General features: G+C 54.4%; 1 protein-coding gene across 1 annotated transcript in view; it reads right to left on the bottom strand.

Annotated features, from left to right (window-relative positions):
* Tmem104 (transmembrane protein 104) overlaps window positions 1-20,254 on the bottom strand; it is a 59,093-nt gene that overhangs the window by 4,540 nt on the left and 34,299 nt on the right. The window contains exon 9 of the mRNA XM_028889674.2: window positions 14,702-14,795. Coding sequence (XP_028745507.1) covers window positions 14,702-14,795 — 94 coding nt within the window. The remainder of the gene's footprint in view (window positions 1-14,701; window positions 14,796-20,254) is intronic.

The raw sequence follows: 20,254 nt of genomic DNA, 5'->3' as shown, positions 1-20,254 counted from the left end.
AGTCGTCAGTGGTAACTACTCAACACACGCAGAGATCCCTGAGTCTCTGTCTCCATTTTGAATTTATACATCCCTGGTGTCTCTATTCAGAACAGGTCTGACACTCCCTGCAGCATGGGACAAGTCCACAGGGCACATGACTCTTCTTTGTGAGTGGTAGGATAGAAGAGGCTCACATGTCCTGTCCGTGGGCCCCGTCAGAGGATCAGGGCTCTTCCTCAGTTTGAAGCTAGGGGACTAGTATTATCTCCCTCAGGACATCAGTACACGCCTTGGTTCTTGGGGGACATTGTTCTGCTGGACCCACAAGAAGCTGGGCCAAAGTCTCTTCCCATGATGACACTTAGGAGTAGGCTGGAGTCGTTTATTACTTTTAATCAGAGCTGCCCGACACGGTGGCAGGGGGAACAGGAGGGGAGGAGGGAGCTCAGAACAGGACTGTAAAAACTGCCAATAAAGATGATTTGTTTCAGCTCTCACAGCCGCTCAATTCCACCACCCTCCTGCTCCAGGGATTCACAAATCTTGCCAGCCCTGGCCAGTCAAAGGGAAGCAGCAAACTAGTTCCTCTCTCAGCCTCAGCCCATGACCCCAGGAGTCTGGCTCATCCCAGAGGTGTAGGAAGCTGCAGGAAGTATACTGAGGCTTGGCATGGAGGAAGCCGCCAGTTGGCCGGAAGTGGTGCCTGGTGTGCTAGTGAGGGCCCCAAGGCCTCAGATCAGCATGGTGGCTGGTCTGTGGCTCAGGTGCCTGGTAGCCAGTTATTCAGGAGGTGGGAGCAGGCAGCTGGGCCCGTGTGTGTGTGTGTGTGTGTGTGTGTGTGTGTGTGTGTGTGTGTGTGTGTGTGTGTGTGTGTGTCACACTGGATGAGGGCCAAGTGAGGAGCTGTGGCAAGGCAATATTTAAATTGTGTTTTGCCGTCACCATTTGGGATGCCACCTGTGACCTGGCCCTGCTCCAGGCCTTGGCCAAAGCCAGCAGGAATCTGGAAAGGGGCCAGTGGAGAAATCCTGCAGCTGTCTGTTGCTTGACCTTGGCCTTGGGCCTTGCGAGTGGGCAAGAAGGCAGGAGGTGGCTGGCTGTCGAGGTGGATGCCAGCACTTCACGGCTGGGTTCGGCCTCAGGTGCTGGCTACTCCTTTGTCCTCTCTGGGGGGCAGCCTCAAGTTAAGAGCTGTGAACAGGTGCCAGCTGCTTGTTCAGGGTGGCCACCTGGACAGCGCTGGCTGGGCTTTTCTTCCCCCTTACTGCAGGAAAACCCAGGTTGTCCCCGAGCAGCAGGGTCCCAAGCAGTGACAGTGACTTTGTAAGTGCGTGTCTAAGAACTTCCACCCCTCCAGTATCCACCTGCTGACCTGGTCTTCCCGGGGCTGCATCCTACGTCAGGCTTTTCTAGAACATTCAGGATGGCCTAGAAAGGTGTGGCTGTGAGTGATAAGGCTTCGAAATCCCCCATAACTAGTCTTATCTGCAAAATGCTATTCCAGAGACTAATGACCATCTACTTCTGTTAAAATCTCTTTGTCAAAATCTCTATTTCCCATCTGGGTCTCATGGTGCAGGCCTGAAATCCTAGCTATGCAGGAAGCTGAGGCAGGAGGATGGCAGGTTCAAGGTTTAAACCCCAGTAACACACACACACACACACACACACACACATACACACACACACACACACACACACACACAGATACAGACACACACAGATACAGACACAGACGCACATGCTTTACCAAAACTAAATCTGCCCTGGAGGGCCATTTTATGGAATGGCAGCCTCTTTGTTTGTTTGTTTGTTTGAGACAGGGTTTCTCTGTGTAGCTTTGGAGCTTGTCCTGGAACTCGCTCTGCAGACCTGCTGGCCTCGAACTCACAGAGATCCGCCTGCCTCTGCTTCCCAAGTGCTGGGATTAAAGGTGTGCACCACCACCACCCAGCGAATGGCAGCTTCTTGATAGTCACCCAAAGGGTGCATGCTCGATTGTGTTCTTTCTCCCTCCCTCTCCTTAGCTACGCTGGGCACTATCCGTCAAAAGTGGGGACAGCATCCAAAGACCACTGGATCAGGTGAGGGAAAAGTACAGCATCCACATCTAAGGGATGAGGCGACTCCTGAGGGCCTACTGTGCGCTAGGCCCATGAACAGGAACGGTGACACATCTTCACACAGGAGAAGGGAGGAAGCTCTACACGTGTGTGCCCGAAGAGCTCTCTGGCCAGCCACAGGTGGGGACCCTCGCTGAGGCAGAGGAAGTGTGCAGAGGGAGAGCCCCGGTCAAGTCCAAGAGAAGGGCCTAGTGACTCCTCACCACCTTGAGCACACTCAGATCCTGTCCCCGGGAACAGGAAGGGGAGGGAAGAGTGTTGGGCTGGCTTCCAGGCAGCTAAGCTCAAAAGAAACACTTAGGTCCTTAACTGGACAGACAGAGAAGAGAAGGGAAGGAAGGGGAGGGCTCCGACCCGCACGGGTCCCAGGACCAGGGGGCAAGACTAAGGCCCACTCTCCTGGGACCAGACTCCTGTGACCCTGACACGTCCTGCCTTCCTGCGTACCTGCAGAGCAGAGTTCACGAGCTATCTCCTAGATTGATCACCCCGTCCCTGGAGAGACGGCCGCTCCAAAAACTCATTAGGTCTGCTAATAAATCAAGGTGAAATAAGATGACAGGCTATGAGTGACAGACAGTGCAGGCGGCGTGGAGGGGCTGCTGTGCCACCCGGGCTCACAGTCACCTCCAGCTGCAGGAGAGGCACAGGTGGACATGGAGGCGAGACGGCACGAGGCCCCCAAACATCCAAATGCCCCCATCGGAGGTGCGGGGGGCTGCCCTAGAGCAGCGCCTGCGGCTCCCAGGTGGCAGTGCCAGGTGTCTCTGTCCTATCCTGGGCTAAGCTCTGAGAACCCATATCTGCATGCACCTGCTCTCCACACCGGAAGTCACACTCCACAGGGTGTGGAGAAGCATCGAGGAGACAGGGAGGACGCAGAAGCTGGTGAGAGCTTCACATCAGGTCACATGGGGACAGTAGGCCTGGGCAGGTCATCTGTACAATGACGGGGTGGGGGTGGGCGCAGGAGACTTTTACTATTTATAGAAACAAGTGTGTTGGATTTGCACAAGCTGAGGCTTGGCCTTGACTGTCACTCACTCATTCAACAGTCTCACTGAGTGTCTGCAGAGTGCTGACACTATTCTGTCACTCAGGGGTAAGTGCACAAGACAGACATGGGTCCTGTCCTTGTGGAGTCCGGAGTGCAGGAGAACCAGCAGGTACAAGGTCCCAAAGACAATCACAACAAAACAGAGAACGGTTAGTGGTCACCTTAGTGGCAGGGGGTGTTGACGACATCCCTGTGCCAAGAACGGTCCAAGTTCAAGGGTAGAAGCCCACTGAGGAGAGGGGAGGGGCGGTAGGTGCCAGGTGCCAGAAGGGAATCTAAGGATCTTCCCGGCTGCTCTGTTCCCCAGGTCTGCGGCTGCCACACCTGCTCTTGGTTTAGGCTCCTCGTGAGACAATGAGGAGCCGGCTGCCCCTCTGGTTTCCAGGTTCCCAGTCCCCGACTCTGCTCGAAGCCATGTGCTGCTTACAGGCAGGCTTCTGACAGCTGATCTAAGTTCTACAAGCTGGCCTTGCCATACTGATTCACCTTGAGGCGCAGCTTGCTCCCCCCGACATCTAACTCTTTGGAGGGAGGGAGAGAGACAGGTGCAGCCGGCAAGCCATTATCTGAGGAGCGGAGACAAAAACAGGCGCTGCTCCTCAGCCTTGGGTGGCCAGCTGGAGAGATGGCACATTTCCCTTTGCTGTACGGGGAGGTTAGGGCGAAAGCCACATGGGCACCAGGGCAACCTACAGCACCAGCAGCATCTGCGCGGCTTTCTTCCCTCTCCTCTGCTGACAAGAGCCAGATAAAGCCCTATGGGAGCTGTCTGACCCAGTGCTGTCTGTCTGTCTGATCTCAGAGCATCCCTTTGGCAGGGAGAAAAGGCAAGCCACGCCCTCCTGGGTACCTGCCAAGGACAGAGGCATGTGGATCCCTAAGAACATCAGAATAAACAAACAGTGCCTCTCCTGAATCCTTGCCTTTCCAAGCAGGCCCTGCCTTCCTGGGACTCACTCAGGGCAGGGAAGGTGAGGAGTGTTTTTACTGACCAGGTGTAGCCACAGATAGAGTTACAGACTTCTTGGGGCCAGATGCAGGGTAAGCAAGAATCTGACGTTATGGCATCCGTAACAGATGTCTTAGGGCAATTGAGAGGACACAGGAAATGGTTTTTTTTCCCCCCTAAGCACACAATCAGTTCCCAACTCTTAGGCAGAGATCGGGAGTTTTCAGACCGGCTCCATTGTTCATGCGCTGGAAATGCAGCCTTGGGTACCACCGACAGGCTAGCTTGCACTGGAGGTGTGGAGAGGGGAGGGTACTTCTCTTAGGCAGTACTGCAAGTGACCTGGCTGACATCCTCGGTCTCTGAGTCTTGATGTGGAGCTTCCTGCTGCTCAGTGTGGTGTGAAGCATGCCAGGACCTTGTCTTCCTTGGATCCTGGCATCTTGTGGGACTGGCATGAATTGGAGATACCTGCCTAGGTACCACTGATGCCGGTGCACATGGACCATGGCTCTCCCACCCCCTTTCCTGGGGACACTATGACTGTGAGGGTAAGACACAGAGTCCTTCTTAGTGACTTTACTATTTTCTTCTTCCCTGTGAAATGGGAAGATTTCTTTTTATTTATTTTTATTCACAGGAATATTTCATATACTGAAATGGCATGGGGGACTTCTGAGCATACTAAATGCTGCCCAAGTCTCTCCTTTTGTTGGTGGCAACAAAATCACAGAGCTTAGGCCAGCAAAATGGCTCAGTGGGTAAAGGAGCTTGTAGCCAAGCCTGATGGCCTGAGTTCAATCCTTGGGCACTCATGAAAAAACTGACTCCTACAAGTTCTTCTCTGACTCCACAAGCATGCCATGGCACAAACACATGCATGCAAACACACACAAATTATATAGCCCAGGTTAGCCCCCAACTTATATGTAGCTAAGGATGTTCTTGAAGTCCTTACTCTCCTGCCTCCACCTCCCAAGTGCTGAGATTATATCTGTACCACCATGCCCAACACTATTAATTTTTTTATGCTGATTACATACTAAAAGATACTTTCATATGTTTAATAAGTATTTTTGTTTGTTTTTTCGAGACAGGGTTTCTTTGTGTAGTTTTGGTGCCTGTCCTGTAGACCAGGCTGGCCTCGAACTCACAGAGATCCGCCTGGTTCTGCCTCCTGAGTGCTGGGATTAAAGGCGTGCGCCACCACTGCCCAGCATTTAATAAGTATTTTAAATCGAGTATATTCTTAAAGATTTATTTTTATTCCCGTGTGTGCACATATGTGTGGGTGGCTGGGGAGGCCAGAAGAGGTCGTCGGATCCTCTGGTGCTGGAGTTACAGGCCGTTTTGTGCTGTCTAATGTGGATGCTGGGAACTGAACTGAACTCAGGTCCTCTGGAAGAGCAGAAAGCCATCCCTCCAACCTCAAACTCAAGCATGTTCCTATGGGGCAGTGGAGTTTCACTGCGGCCAGTGTTCTTTGTGGGTACCTGTGATGTCCTGACTTGTTGGGAATTTGAAAGACTTCTGCCTCCTGCCTCCTGCCGGACCTCAACCTTAAGGTGTAAGTATGGGAAGAGCTGAGTGTCCTGACTCTAACCTCTGCTGAACCCCGTCTGCATGGGGGATCCGGAGGGCCGGGCTAGAGGTACGGTACTGTCTTTGGGAAGTACAAGGAGCAGTGCAGTTGGGAGAGCATCTGCCTGGTGTACACAGCCCAGGTTCGATCCCTAGTATCGTGAATGAAAAAAAAAAAAAAGGTGAAATGCTAAAGAGGCTTGAGACCCCTTGGGTTGTGACAGCCAGGGTGTCCTGTCCTGCAGAGAGAAGGTGCTGACTTGGCCTAGGGGGAGAGGGCTAGGGAAATAGCATGGGGCCTAAGCCACCAAGCTAGAGGGTTATCTTGTTACAGGAGAAGCTGGAACAGTCCTGCCCCCGGCCTGTCTCCTACAGCAGGACCTAAGAGGATAAAAAATATAGCTGTGATGGATGAGGACTTGTGTCCATCAAGGCCAGACTATGTACTACAGTCTTTCCTTACTTCCCAGTATGTCAAGGCCCCAGGCCCTTCTCATAAGCAGTCATTTTCCTTCACACTTCCTGGAGAGCCCCGCTTCTACTCAGAGCTCTGTTCTGGTCCCGGATACCCACACTGGGATGGGCTCAAGCGTGTCTGCCCCAAGCCTGTGCCATTTCCTAAGTCCTGTTCGTGGCTCTGGCTCCAGCTTAGCACATACAAGGAAGCAGCCATCCATCGAGGTGGCCATCCATCACTGTGGCTGTCAGGAGGACAGCACTGTCTTCTCCAAGCAGAGAATCAACATGCCAGAGCTAATGATAATGAATGGCCAGTGTGCACGCATCAGTGCTGGGCCCGGCGCTCTGGCAGGGAGCTGGGTCTGGTGGAGGACGCGGTTCCAGCTCTGTCCTTGACCACCACCCCCCCCTCCCCAGGGCACAGGGCCATGAGGCCGCTTCTGCCTGAAGCTGGCTCACAGTGGGTGGGGTGGGAGACTGACAAGGCCACGGGAGCCTGAGCTGAGAAGCGTCCCAGCCCTAAAGCAGGTGCAAGTGATTGTTTGTTCTTTAACCCATGGGACTAACTGCCTTCAAAGGGGCCACATTCAGACACAGGAAAAGAGCTGGGGTGGAGCGGGTTAATGCTGCCCCGGAAGCTGCTGCATCTGACAGACGGCTGAGGGATGGAGTCTGGTTTTGTTTCCAAAAAGTCCCAAATTTCAAGTTACAGCGGGTTCAACCCGAGTGAGTGCCACTTTGCTGCTGCTCTTGGGCAGACTGCTGTACCGCCTTTAAAGCCGAACAGTCAGAAGACTGGCAAGAAGGGCCAGCAGGCAAACGCAAGCCAGACAACGTAAGGTGCAAAGAGAGAAAGGACCTCAATGGCCACCCTGGCATACACCCTCCCTCCCCTTCTCTTCGTCTCCCCCGCCCCCAGACAGACAGACAGACAGACGGACACGCACGCACACACGCACGCACACAAAATGAAGTGGAGGTGCTGGGGGGTGAGTACTGAGGGGAAGGAAGTGGCCAGCACAGGAGCAATTGGCATAGGCAGGGACAGACTCAGGGTGGTCACTGAGGAAGTATCCGCTATCATCCCCCAGCCTCACTTCCTCTGTGGAGGTGTGGTTCCCAACACCAGCACACTTCTCCTTGTGCTCAGAGGAGACTGGTTCACTCCAGTGACTCTACCTTCCCAGCCGGCCCAGGGGCTTCGGGAGCTTGCCCTGAACACCCAGCACCAGTACCAGCTAATCTGGGGGCTTTGGAGGTCGGGGGAGTGGGATGGGAGCCCACGGGCCGGCAGCTCACACCTGTTTGACAAAGATTCTTGGCACCTCTTCTTGCTCGACCTAGGGTAGTTAAAGCCACACAAGGTACATGTTCCTCCACTATGGGTGTGTTCTCACAGATTCTTTGATGCCCGAGTTGGTCCATCCTTCCTGGCTGTCATTCATCTACCTGAGCAGGGGCTGAAGTCTCCTGTGTGTTCCCAGGAAGGACAAGACAAGCTTGGCAGGAGTTTGATGTACTGGGGTCCTGGGTGGACTTCTCCTGAGACTACATGGCCTACCTCTGCTGACCTCGTCCATTAACAACTCACTCTGAATACCTTTTCTACTGAAAGGAGGGAATTCACACTAGCCTGGCTCCTTCCGGTGCTGGGCGGGTCCCTGTGCGGTCCAGACTCCATCCACTCTTAGGACTAATTCTACCCCATGGCCACAAGCTTCCCCTGGAGGGGCCTGGAGCAGAGGCCTCCCTCTCCACCTGAGATAGAGATACAGGGCAGGCACTCGGTCGGTCTCCAGAGCAGCCAAGCTCCGAGTATGAAAGCAGGAGCTCTGGTCTTGTCATCCTTCAATGTCTCCCCCTCCGTGCACACAGGTGGCGCCTGGGAGGCAGAGTCTCCATTTTTCATTCCTGAGTTGTCAGGGCAGCTTGTTTAGTGACCGTGGGGACAGCAGAGCCAGGAGCTTGGCTGCAGACAGCTAATCTCCTTTCTGGAGATTGAAACATAAAGCTTCAGGTACTGTCACCTTCCCCGCTGAAGGCTGCCTGGCCTCCCCGCAGAGTGGCCAGCTAGTGCAGAGGGACTGAGGAGGAGAGGAAGACAAGGAGAGGCAATTGACACCAGGGCCAGGGTGTTTCGAGTCCCCTGGCCTGAAGGAGCAGCCGTTCTGGGCTGCAGGCCTGCTGTGGCTTGTAGGTGGTGGCTACAAGGACCCACCCTGTGCAGAGACCACACTTGTCACACAGTGGTGTCCGACCCTCCCCTCTGCCGACCACAGGTGCTCTTCCCTTGCCTTGGGAGTGCTCAGGTAGCTGTCCCGCTAACCGCCCGGAGGAGCAGCAGCTCTGGTCTGGTGGGTAGATCTGCATGTGGCAGAAGTGCATGCAGATCAGAGCTGGCAACACTGGAGCTGCATTGATGGGCAGCTGGAAGAGAATGGCCGCCTTCTCTGGGTGCCCAGCACAGCGTTCTGGTTGGTCGTGACCGAGGCTGGCCAAGGGTGCAATTGCCAGCTTGTGGCTGGTTCTTCTCTAGGAAAGGCTAATGACATGTCTGCTGCACCCCGATGATCTGTCCACAGAAACCCCAAGTTCCTCTCTATGCACTGATCTTTTTGTGTGCTGAGGAAATGTCTAGAAAACTCAGAGTACAATGAAGACCGCCAAGGCTTGTTTTGTCTCTTCTACTTGCTCAGCAGCCACAGAGTCCTGGGGAGCAGCCACTGGGCAGGACAGTCTGAGCACAAGGCAGCTGGCTGCATGCAGATGGGGAATGGAGATGGGAGTCGGGACGCATGGCTTTCATTTTCTGAGGCTGGCTTTTCCTGGACTTGTGGGTAGCAGCAGTTGAGGGGCAGCACAGGAACTCAAAAGCCACTTGGCAGCAGTGGACGACAGATGGCCCAGGCTTACAAGACCCCTGACTGCTGGCGGCGACTGGGAGACTCTCCCCTGGAGCCACCACAGACTTGGGGACAGGTGGAAACCAGAAAGCCCTCCTGTTCCCAAGTGAAGGCCCCTTCTTGGGGACCTGCAGCCTTGTTTGTCATCACTGACTAGTCGCACCCCAACTGCGGGCTTGGAAAACAAATCTGGGGCACTTGTAGGGGGTGGGGTGGGAGAGCAGGGCTGAGCCACTTCCCCAGGCAGAACAGGCCTGGCTGCTCCATGGACGCCTGACGAGGATGGTGTTTGACCCACTTTGAGGGGAGTGTGGAGCTGGAGAGCAGGAGGTGACAGTTCTGAATACACAAACAGAGAGGAGGGAGCCCTATGGGTCCTGACAGCCCGAAGGGGGGCGGCGGTGCTCCAGAGCGGCCTTTATTAGAAAGAATTGCGTTTTTAATAACACCAATGGGGTGCCCTGAGCTGAGCCAGCTGTCGGTGAGCCAGAGTGGGAGGCATCTGTGCGTGAGCGGGGGTGGCAGGGTAGGGAATGGGATTGAAATAATAATGCTGTTGTGGCCCCTTCTAGTGCGAAGCTCCCGTGGGCGGCTGGGTGTCCAGGGAGGGAGCCACCAACAGGTCTGAGTCTTGTTGCTTTGGGCTCAGGGTAGAAGGCTCTGGTTGCTCGCCCTGTGGGAATGAGGGATAGTGCCTGGGCTGACTCATGTGTCCCTGGGCCACCTGCTGCTGACAGAGGGACAGGACTAAAGATAACTCCCCATGCCCCAACAACACGGATGAGTCTGCTCACTTCCTTCAGGTGGTGGTGGAGGTGGAGCTGGAGTACAGGGAACATTGCTGGGTGCCTGCCGGGAGAAGGGGACACAGGCTGCTTTGCCGATACTGGGAATCATAGCTCTTTTTTGGACATGGCTGAGGCAATGTCCCTGACCTCACAGCCAGTCCTGAGGGAGGTTCCTCCTGAGGCTACTCTGGGGATGGGACAGCTGAGTGTGGTGGCAGTGAGGGTGATCCTCCTGTCCGAGTGCTGAGCAGGTGCCAGGCACGGTCCTAATATGCACCTTCTAGTGCGTCTGACTGGATCTTCACAGTCCCCAGTGGGGCAAGTCTTTCTTGCCACAGCACAGAAGAGGGTCCCAGAGGATGGAAGCTTGGTCAGGCCACATTAAAGGGAGCCAGGCCAGAAGGTGCCGTGACAACCAGCAGGTGCGGCACCCAAGTGAGGCCATGTCTCACAGCTGTGGCCAGTCTGGAGTGGCTGCCTGGGAGGGCAACTGGAAGACCACAGGCTGGCAGCGAGGTCTGTGCCAGCCTGCAGGATAATCTCCCTTACTGAGGACAGCAGAGATTCTCCTCGTCCTTGTGATTTCAGAGGCATTTATGATCCAAGTACCCTCAGGGCTGAAGTGTTGGCTCAGCGGTTAAGAGCACTTAGTGCTCTTTGCAGAGGACCCAGGTTTGATTCCCAGCATCCACACTGCAATTAACAACTGTCTGTAACTCCAGTTCCAGAGGATCTGATGCCCTGTTCTGACCCTCTGGCACCAGGCACTCATGTGATACATATACATACACATGCAGACTAAAGACAGACAGACAGACAGACAGACAGACAGACACACACACACACACACACACACACACACACACATCGAAGTACCCCAAATCGGCCAGTGTGGCATGTGAAATGAATCCACACTGGCATCTGTCACCTATATCCTGACATTTTCCTTGGACAACTGGCTATTTGCAAAGACCATTTAAGCCTTCAAATCCCACTGTGGAAACACAGGGCAACTCACAAAGTAAGGGAAGTGCAGAGGAAGAGTCCCCAGAGGAATGAACCTGAGGCTCCTGGGCACAGCTCTGGGGGCCTGCGATCGACCCCAGCTTCCTTTCAACAGATGGCAGAGCAAATTCCTAATTAACCGCGAGAAACTTTCCGGCTCAGCACATTCATTCACGATTTTCCGGTCCCTTTGGTGCCTATTCTTCCTCTTGTCTTCTGGAACCCGAGCCAGCTCACCGCCTCTCTGAGCTCCCTACTCAGCTCTTGGAAAGGCACAGGCCTCATTTGGGAGGGGGGGGGTGTGGAGAAAGAGTGTACATTGGCAAAGTGTGGGAAGGGGAAGTTAGAGAGGGAGGCGGGGGAGTGTGGGGAGGAGGGTCTTGAGAGGGACGGACGTGCCACACAGCTGCTTCTCAGAGGCAGAATGACAATTTGGCAAAGGCTCCTGAGGACAAATGGGGCTTCTGAGATCACTGGCCAAAGGGTGTTCTAGAAAAACTGCCTGGGGGTGAGCTTGGCTCAGAGAGACGCCCTTGCTGTGGCCCGGGGCAGGCTGGGGTCCCTTCCACGAACAGGCTGCCTGTCTGGTGTAGTTTGGGGGCTTCTGTGGCCTTAGTCTCCTCTTTAGAGCAAGGTGTTAGGAGGAGGAGAATGCCTGCTCCCAGCTGAGAAGAGAAGTGCCCTGGCAGTCCCTTTGCCCTAGCTGGGAGCTCAACCCCGCTCACTATGGTCTAGTTTACTTAACGGCAATTTTCCTTTTCCTGGGCGGCTCTGTCACTAGGAAGCCCAGCTTTTTAAGTCGAAAGGTCTGAGTCTCTCATGGAGAAAAATGACTGTCTTGTGTTCTGTCGCCCACAGCAGTGTGCCCGGGAGACTCCTGACAGTTGATTATCTCTCAGCTCCAAGGGAGAAGAGAAGCCAACAGTGGCGGAGGCAATGTGTCCAGACCGCACATGGCTGCCCAGTGACAAAGTGCCAAGGACCCCCACTGCTGGTCTCTGTGCAGACTCCTGCTGCTGCCCACAGACCCTCAGGACCACCGTCTCCTGCTCTGCGGCACACAGGAGCTGTTCGGAGGCCCCAGGAGTCCCAGGGTAGAATTGGGGTTCTGCCCTGTAAGAGGCAAGGTGGCAGTTCCCATGGGGGAGCAGCGGCTTTGAACTGGGGACTTGATTATATGCCTTGAACTTCCTTTTACTTCATTTTTTTCCTTTACTTCTTTCTTTTCTTTTCTTTTCTTTCTTTTTTTTTTTTTTGAGACAGTGTTTCTCTGCGTAGCCCTGGCTATCCTGGAACTCACTCAGTAGACCAGGATGGCCTTGAACTCACAGAGATCCACCTGCCTCTGCCTCCTGAGTGCTGGCTGGGAATGCGCCACCACCTGGCCTTACTTTGTTTCTTAAGATTTATTTTTGCAGTTTTGGTTGTGAGCATTAGCCTTTAGGAGCTAAGCTCTTTCTCCAGCCCTGTTTTTATTAATTCAAATTGTGTGTGTGTGTGTGTGTGTGTGTGTGTGTCTGTCTGTCTGTCTGCATGTGAGTATATGCACATGCACACTGGTGCCCGTGGGGGCAGAGGTATCAGATCCCCGGAGCTGGAGTTCCAGGCAGCTGTAACCATCCATGGGTGCTGGGAACACGTATGTGCACTTACTCTGGTGAAGGTTGGTGGCAGTGTGTGAATGAAGGTCAGAAGACAACCTTTGGTGCCAGTTGTGGTCTTCGGCCTTGTTTTAAGACAGTCTCATTTCTGGAGATCCCGTCTCTACCCCCATCTTCCCATAAGAACTGGGATCCCAGCCCCTGCACTACTGTGTCCGGCTTCTATGCGGGTTCTGGGGAGCCAAACTCAGGTTATCAGGCCTGTATCAGGCCAGCTCACTAACACACCCAGGGGTCTGGCCAGACTCAGGGGAGGGGAGGATGGAAGGAAGCAAAGGCAGGTTGGAGCGAGCCTTCCAGGGCCCGGGGCTTGCTGGCAGGCGCTTTGCTGGAATTCGGAGGCAATCCTCGTACTTGCAAGAAACAGATTTACTGTTAGCCTCTTCCTTTCCCCTCTGTGAGTCCTTCCTCCCACTTCCCCTCTCGTGGAGACCGGGTCTCACGTAGCTCAGGCTGGCCTTGAACTCCTGATCCTCCTGCCGCCTCCTCCTCCTCAGAGTGGGGATTATAAATGTGTGCCACTACACTGGGCCCAAGCTTCCCTCTTTAGATGGATACATCCTTCAAAAATATGGAAGCTAACTGTCATTATCAGGGCTGTTGTCCCCTTACGGGCTGACACAGGAATCCATCAAGCTGGTCAGAACACGTCCCCCCTCACCCCTGCTCATCCCTCAATGTCATCCCAGCCATGGAAAGAAATGAGAAAGAGTCAGCCTCAGGCTAGAGCTTAGAGAGCCCCTTCCCAGGCCAAGGACAGGCAAGCACCAGCAGGCCAGAGGCCAGACTTGTAGACCCAGCCTCAGGGAGTGAAAGGAACTGGGTAGGTGGGGACAGAGAACGTTCCTCTCCAAACCCTGCCCACAAAAGATCCTGGAACTCTCACAAACACCACATAAGCCAAGACATAAGACGGGGGGTATGTGTGACTCGACGACACAGCTTGGGTCTGACCCCTGCCAACCCTGAGTTTTAGGCACCAAGCTCTCTGGGGCTCCTGGATTAGACAGTTGGGGGGGCTACCCCACCCCCAAGCTATAGAGCCTGGTCTAGCTGGGGCAGGCCAGGCTGCTTGGAAGGATGGCCCCCCACTTCCCAACTGTGGAAGCCAGGATTCCCATGGTTCCTCCCGCTGAGCTGGGGGAACCAGGGGCTGGGAGAAGCGGCCCTCAGCAGAACCATCAACCTGCTGGGGTATGACATAGAGTCAGGAGCAGCCTGCAGCCTTGGTCCTGATGGGAGTTAAGGAGGCTCAGGACAGCCAGGAAGAAGGAGTCCAGAAAACTCTGTGCTGTCAGGGGCTGGGGAGTAGGGGTGGGATGGGGACTCCTGGACAAGTCCCCTGTAGCCAAGGCTGGCCTTGAAGTAACTCAACTTTGTAGCTAAATATGACCCTGAACGTCTGTTTCTACCTCTATCTTGAGTGCTACAGTACGGGTACATGCCACTATATCTGGTTTTATTTGGTGCCAGGGACCAAACCAGGGCATCAATGCATGCCAGACAAGCACTTACTAAGTTACATGCCCACCCCACCCCGTGTTTTTAGCTTTTATACTGAGAAAGACAGATACACGCCAGCCAGCCAGAGGAGAGGCAACAGCAGCCTCACAGCTGATCATCTTCAACCCAGCCACACCAGCCGCGGGCTCCTTCACTGAGGTGGAAATGAACAGATAACTGCTGCTAACCCGGTCCAAGGGGGAAGACCCCCAGCTCTACCAGAGGACAAGAACGCTGTCACCCGGGGGCATCGGTTAGTTAGAATCCACCATAGACGGTGTGGGTGTCTTTCCACACGCCGGTGGTCCAAAGCTCAGAGGCCGAGAGCAGCTGCGACCATGGCCCACTGGGTTTTTGGCTGTGCCACATAATCGCACTCCTGAGAAGGCAGAATGGTGTTCTTCCTGTCCCCTCCAGGGGGCACAGCCCGACCTAGCATGGTCATGTGAAGGAGGCTGGACCAGAATTAGCAGTCCAGGTCCTAGCCCAGTTCCATCCATTCAGTGTGACCTGGAAAAAGGCACTCACATTTTTTTGGTACTAAATTTCCCCAGCAGTAAAAGGCCGACAGAGCACTTGCCTTCTCCTTGCCCTCTGGAAAGGTCAAAGTCAGGCAGACTGAACAGAGTTTGCCTGGCTTCTCTGCAGAGGCCAGGGAGTGGTGGGGGAGGGGGGGTGTCTCAGACTCACCAATCCATCTCATCAGAGAGGTCAAGATCTGCAGGTACTTCGTCTTCTGGACGTCGAAGAAGGTGAAAGGTCCAAGGAGGAGGGTGAAGACAGCCTGGGGATGAAGAGCGCAATGAGATGGTGTGCACAGGTGTATACACAAAGCAGGCTGTGAGGCCACGGCAGCCTGCACACATTGCTAAGGCCTGGCAGTAACACAGGTGAATACTTGGACTTCTTCACAGAGCCTTCCTGGGGTCCATCAACATCACTGACAATAAACACCAGGACTGGAGGCTCCCGGGATGGGAGAGCCAGAGCCTCACTTTCCTGCTCCTCATACTTCCTGTTCTCACGTCACTGCCACTTCTAGGCAAGGCCCAGGCTTCATCCTGGAGCCCCCACCCAGCCCATCCTATTGACTCTGGCAGGCACGGCTGAGGGAGCTTTGGACCCAGCAGTATGCTGCTGTGATCTTGGGCTAGGGATGAAACACCAGTGAGACATCCAGAAGGAACACCAGGCAGGCCCTCATCACCACAGGGAAGAGGACAGAGGGAACAGGCGACATGAGGGCTCTGATTGGCAGCGGCAGCTGAGAGGATAGGATGTCCTCTTTCAACAAGGAGGGGACAGAGGACAAGCCAGGGCTGCTGGGGCCACTTAGGGAAATACCCTGGAGTGACAGGAAGGCCTCATCTAGAAGAACCAGGAATGGGGTTGGGAAGCCATTCAGTGGAAGAGTGCTTGCCCTGGGTTCAATCCCCAGCACCGCATAAACCAGGTGTGGTGGCCCATGCCCATTATCCCAGCCAGACCCGTTACTCCAGCACTCTGAGGGTGGAAGGATTGGGCGGCCGAGGTCATCCTCATCTACACAGAAGAGCTGGGAATGAAGAAGTCAGGGGTGGGAGGTGAACTGCTCCAAGACGGGGGCGGGGGGGGGTGCGGGGGGGGGCGGGGTGTGTGTGTGGCTCTGGCCCCCTTAGTTCTTCCCTTTTCTTTGGAGAACAAAGGAAAATGCTTAACTTAAAGAAAAAAAAAAAACAAACAGAGCCCTGCCTGAGGCTACTGATCTGCGGGGTATGTAGACCCCTTTACAAGAAGCAATTGGGGTAGATATGGTGATGTCCCGGAGGAGTGGGGGTTGGCTCTCCATGCCAAATTGGCTGCTCAGGAAGCAGAGGGATTAAAAGCTGCTCCTTGGAGTTAAGATGGTACCATTTCCAATCTGCCACTCGGAAGCAGGCGAAACATCAGCCTTATTAACATTTACACTGTGCCATTTCATCACAGTGATGCTAATGACACTCACCAGAGACGCAGCATACGGTGGGGTGGTGCGGGGCCTCAAGACTTGGGGAGAGGAGCCTACCATGGCGAGCTGGGCTCGGGCCCATGAGCAGGGTGACTCCATCACAGCTGCCAGGATTGGGGGCGGGGGTGGGATGAGACAGTTCCTGTGACAGGCATGAGGGAGCTCCTGGGGCGGGAGGGCAGGAAGTGGGGGAAGCTGTGACCTCTTATCCAAGACCATTATCACTGTGAGAATGAATGACAGAAGGATTCCAGAGCCGCCTAAGAAAGACTCTAATTAGCTGGGGTGGGTGAAGGCGTCCTGGCAGTCCTGGGAGACTTCTGGAGAGAAGGACTTTCTACTGGGGGCCTCAAAACCAGCCTTGCTTCTGCTCAGGGAGGCTGGGATGGAGAGAGAAGCATTTGTTTAGGCTGGGAGACAGCAGAGGGCAGGGGAAGGGACTCTGTGAGGGTAAAGGCAGGTGTCTAGGCAGGAAAGCTGGACCACAGTAAGAAAATGCACACCAGCCACCACCCTAGCTGAGCCTGTCTGCATCATCAGGAAGTCATTTAGGAAAATTCCCACTTCAGGGAAACTTTCCATTGATGAATTTCTCTTTTGACGCAGAGAGAAGGGGCTGTCAGGGAGAGGCATCAACACCAATGTGTCCAAGTGCCTTTGGTCTGCTGGGAACTGGTTCTTGGTATGCCTGGGGTTTAGGCAATTCAGTTCTGACTTGGGATGTCTCCAGCTGCAAACATGGTGTTCAACTGTGGAAGCCAGAAGTCTTGGGGGTTCATGTAGAAGGTCAGATGTCATATAGATCATGACACCTGATTTTTAGAATGTTCTTTTTTGAGAGGAGGGGAGGGAGGGGGAGAGAGAGGGTTTCTCTGTGTAGCCCTGGCTGTCCTGGAACTCACTCTGTAGACCAGGTTGGCCTGCTGCAAAGGCCCAGGGTCACCCTCCGGGGTCCTTGCACAGAGGCCTCATCTGCCATCTTCCTCACCCTAAGTGCACCTTTGTAAAGATTCCAGGACACGGGGTACCCCATTTTGTAAAACCCTGTGGGTGGAATCAATCCTAGGTGGAGAGGGTCCCTGGAGCCAGCCGAGTGACAAAGTCAGAATGAGGGCCCGCCTGTTAGTCCAGTCGGCAGGTCTGTCCTCGGAACAGGACCTGGTGGTAAAGAACTTAGGACTGAGCTCCGGCTGCGGCTGGACAGTGGCTGTGTTTCCCGTCGAAGCTCAGGAACACAGACCAGCTTCACTGCTGAGGAAGCTCAGGGTCCACCCAGTCCCAGGCAGCATGCATACACTGCCAAAGAGCGGCCCCTGCATGGCTGCATGCTCACACAGCAGAGGGAGCCCGGATGAAGCAGCAGACCTGGAGCTAATTAACGAACAGGTGTCCTTGGCAAATCAGCTCAAGCCAGAACTGAGCAACTGCAGGGGTGGGCATCCAGAGTGGCAGAGGACGGGTGTGGAAGCGGGGAGAGAGACTGGGCCCAGCAGGGCAGAGCCCACCACTGAGTGGTCACCAGCCAGATGAGGTGCGCTTCTTTCCCTTTTACAGGAAGACGAGAGAGAAAGCCAAGAGACAGCCTATCCTCTTGGGTCTTCCAGTCTAGCCCGTATGACATTATAAATTAGCTGGCTCCTGAGCAAATTTTCCAACCCCCAAATGCCATTGATCAGTTCCAGCTCAGTCTCCGCTCAAGGACTCTTGTCGCCCCTTTCATTACAGAAAGCAGGGACACCAGTCACAGCAGCCAAGTATGTTTCTTTAAAAAAAAGAAAGAAAGAAAGAAAGAAAAAAAACAAACAAACCAGCAATGCTTTGATTTCTAATGAAATCTTCAAGCTGGTTTCTGGGAATAAAGTCTGAGACAGACCGAGAGGGGCAAACAGGGCCACTCAAATCTCTCTTTCTGGGTCAGTGAGTCTTGCTGCATACCAAAGGCCCCACAGCAACCTTGCTGGAGCTTGATGGACACGAGGCAGCGCATGTTCCCAAGGCACTGCAGGCAGTACTCAGCCACTGCTTTTTTAGAATGTTCTGGTCTACTGTTTGTCAGCTGTCTGCCTCCCTGTGTCCCCCAGGCAGATGACATTCACCTCAGCTGCTCAGGTGTCAAGCGCCCAGCCATCTCCAATCTCTTTCTTGACTCAAGCACTAGATTTCTGTGGCTACCATAACATGTCCCAAACAAGTATCTCCAAAGCACAGCTTCTCTCCAAACCCAGGAGTCCCCAGAAAGGTCCAGCAAGGCTCCCAATGGTGGCACATAGCGCCTGCTAAAGGACAACGCACACCCAGCCCATGAACCAGGCAACAGGACTGCCAGACGCTGAATCTCTCCACCTGCGTTAGAAATGAGCCTCAGTGACAGAATGGGGACTAGAAAGCTCCTCGTCTGCACCCGGTCCTCTGTCCCCTGGAAGCAGACCAGGGACCAGAGGACCTGGGGCAGGCACTGGGAGCCTCACACAGGCTGGATGGGCTGGAAAACATGGGGTTTTGTTGAGGTCAGAAGTGCCGAGACTTCTGCTTCTAACTCAGTGGTTCCCAACCTTCCTAACGCAGCGACCTTTACTATAGCCCTCTGGTTGTTGTGACCCCAACCATAAAATTATTTTTGTTGCTACTTCACAAGTATAATTTTGCTACTGTTATGAATTGTAATGTACATATCTGTGTTTTCCTGGTTGTAGGTGACCCCCCTTGAAAGGGCAGTTCGGCTTCAAAGGGGTCACGACCCACAAGTTGAGAACTGTGGTTCTAACTGCAGCCTCCATTCCCTCATGCAGTGGATTGCCTCATGCCAGCTCTAGAGCAGGCTGGGCGGCGGTAGATACTGTGCTGTTGACAAATGGATCTTTAAATCAAGAATGCTGCTGAGCCTGAGCCATGTTCACCTTTGACCTGACCCCATCACACTGGACATGCTCTGGAAAAGGCTCTAATTCCACTTAATCTCGTCATCTATAAAATGGGCCTGGACAGGCCAGGTGCGCCATTTGCTGTTTAGAAGATGGGATGACATGAGTGACAGTCTGCACCGTAGCACCAAGTAAAGTGGCATGATGCCTACTTTCCCTGTCCCCAAATCTTCCTGGCCAGAGAAACGAAAACATACATTTGGTGTCAATCACAAATTAACTGTCCCATAAGAGGCTCAGGTCCCACCGCCACACAGGGATCCGTCTCGATCTCAACCTCCTTGTCCCCTCTTCTCATCACTCCATCACCCTGTGATGACACCACTGTGGAGGCCACAGGCCCTTCACATCTGCAGAGCATCTGCACACGAGGCTTCCTACCATCCCCCTCATGTGCAAGGTCATCAGAGCAGGTGACGCGCCCACATCTCACTGACTGAGGAGACGGAGAGAACAGAGGCGTTCAGGGGCAGAGGAGGAAAGTTGCCGGGTAAATAATGACATCTGACACAGTCCGGCTTTCTCTGCAAACCCAGTTCACTGAATCCGCCTCACAGGAGGCCGCTTCCCGCTGCCCTCTCCTGTCCCCCAGCAAGCTAATCCCCACCCCCCTGCCTTTGCCCTCTGGACCCCCTGCTGACGGACAATCTCCCTCATCACTTTCTCTGGCCCCATCTTTACAGCTCATTCAAATGCCAGCCTCCTCTGCGCTCACTTCAGGCTGCTCTGGGGCTCGTGACGGAACCACCAGTGCATGGTGGTACCATGTGACTTCCGTCCTGCAGGGAACAGGGCTGCTCCTGCACCCCAGCAGGAGAGTCAGCACACTGAGGGCAAGGACCTTATCCTTGCTTGTTCCAACAGCTAGAGGAGACTTTGCACACATGACGTGAGTAAGCATGAACCAGTCTCCGTGGGCTGGGCTGCACTCGGCGAAGTGCCGGGAGGAAGGCGTCATCACCGTGCCGGGGAAAAGGCATCCCTAGCTTCGCTGATTCGCTTTGTACCCCTCACTACCCTTCCTGCCATTGCCCGGCAGATGTGCAGAAGCACCTGTTGAAAAATGATCACCGTGTTGGGGGTGGGGGTGGGATCTCTTTCCAAAAACAGTTTGGAGGGCTGGGAGGTGTGGCTCAGTGGGAGAGGGCACATGTGAGGCCCTCGGTCCCATCCTAGAACTGGGGGGGGGCAGGTATGAAGGAGAGGAGCCTGGCACTCAGGTCCTGCCCTCAGCAGTGCTGCCCAGCCCCCCACCAAGGGAAGGGATCCCTCTAGACTGTAACCACATAGTGAACTCTGGAATGGTGCCCAGAAGAGGTCACATCTTAGAAGAAC

The sequence above is a fragment of the Peromyscus leucopus genome, chromosome 8b, assembly GCF_004664715.2.
Source record: "Peromyscus leucopus breed LL Stock chromosome 8b, UCI_PerLeu_2.1, whole genome shotgun sequence".
Classification (NCBI taxonomy): Eukaryota; Metazoa; Chordata; class Mammalia; order Rodentia; family Cricetidae; genus Peromyscus; species Peromyscus leucopus.
Note: the sequence above shows the minus strand (reverse complement) of the source record. Positions and strands in the feature narration are given on the sequence as shown.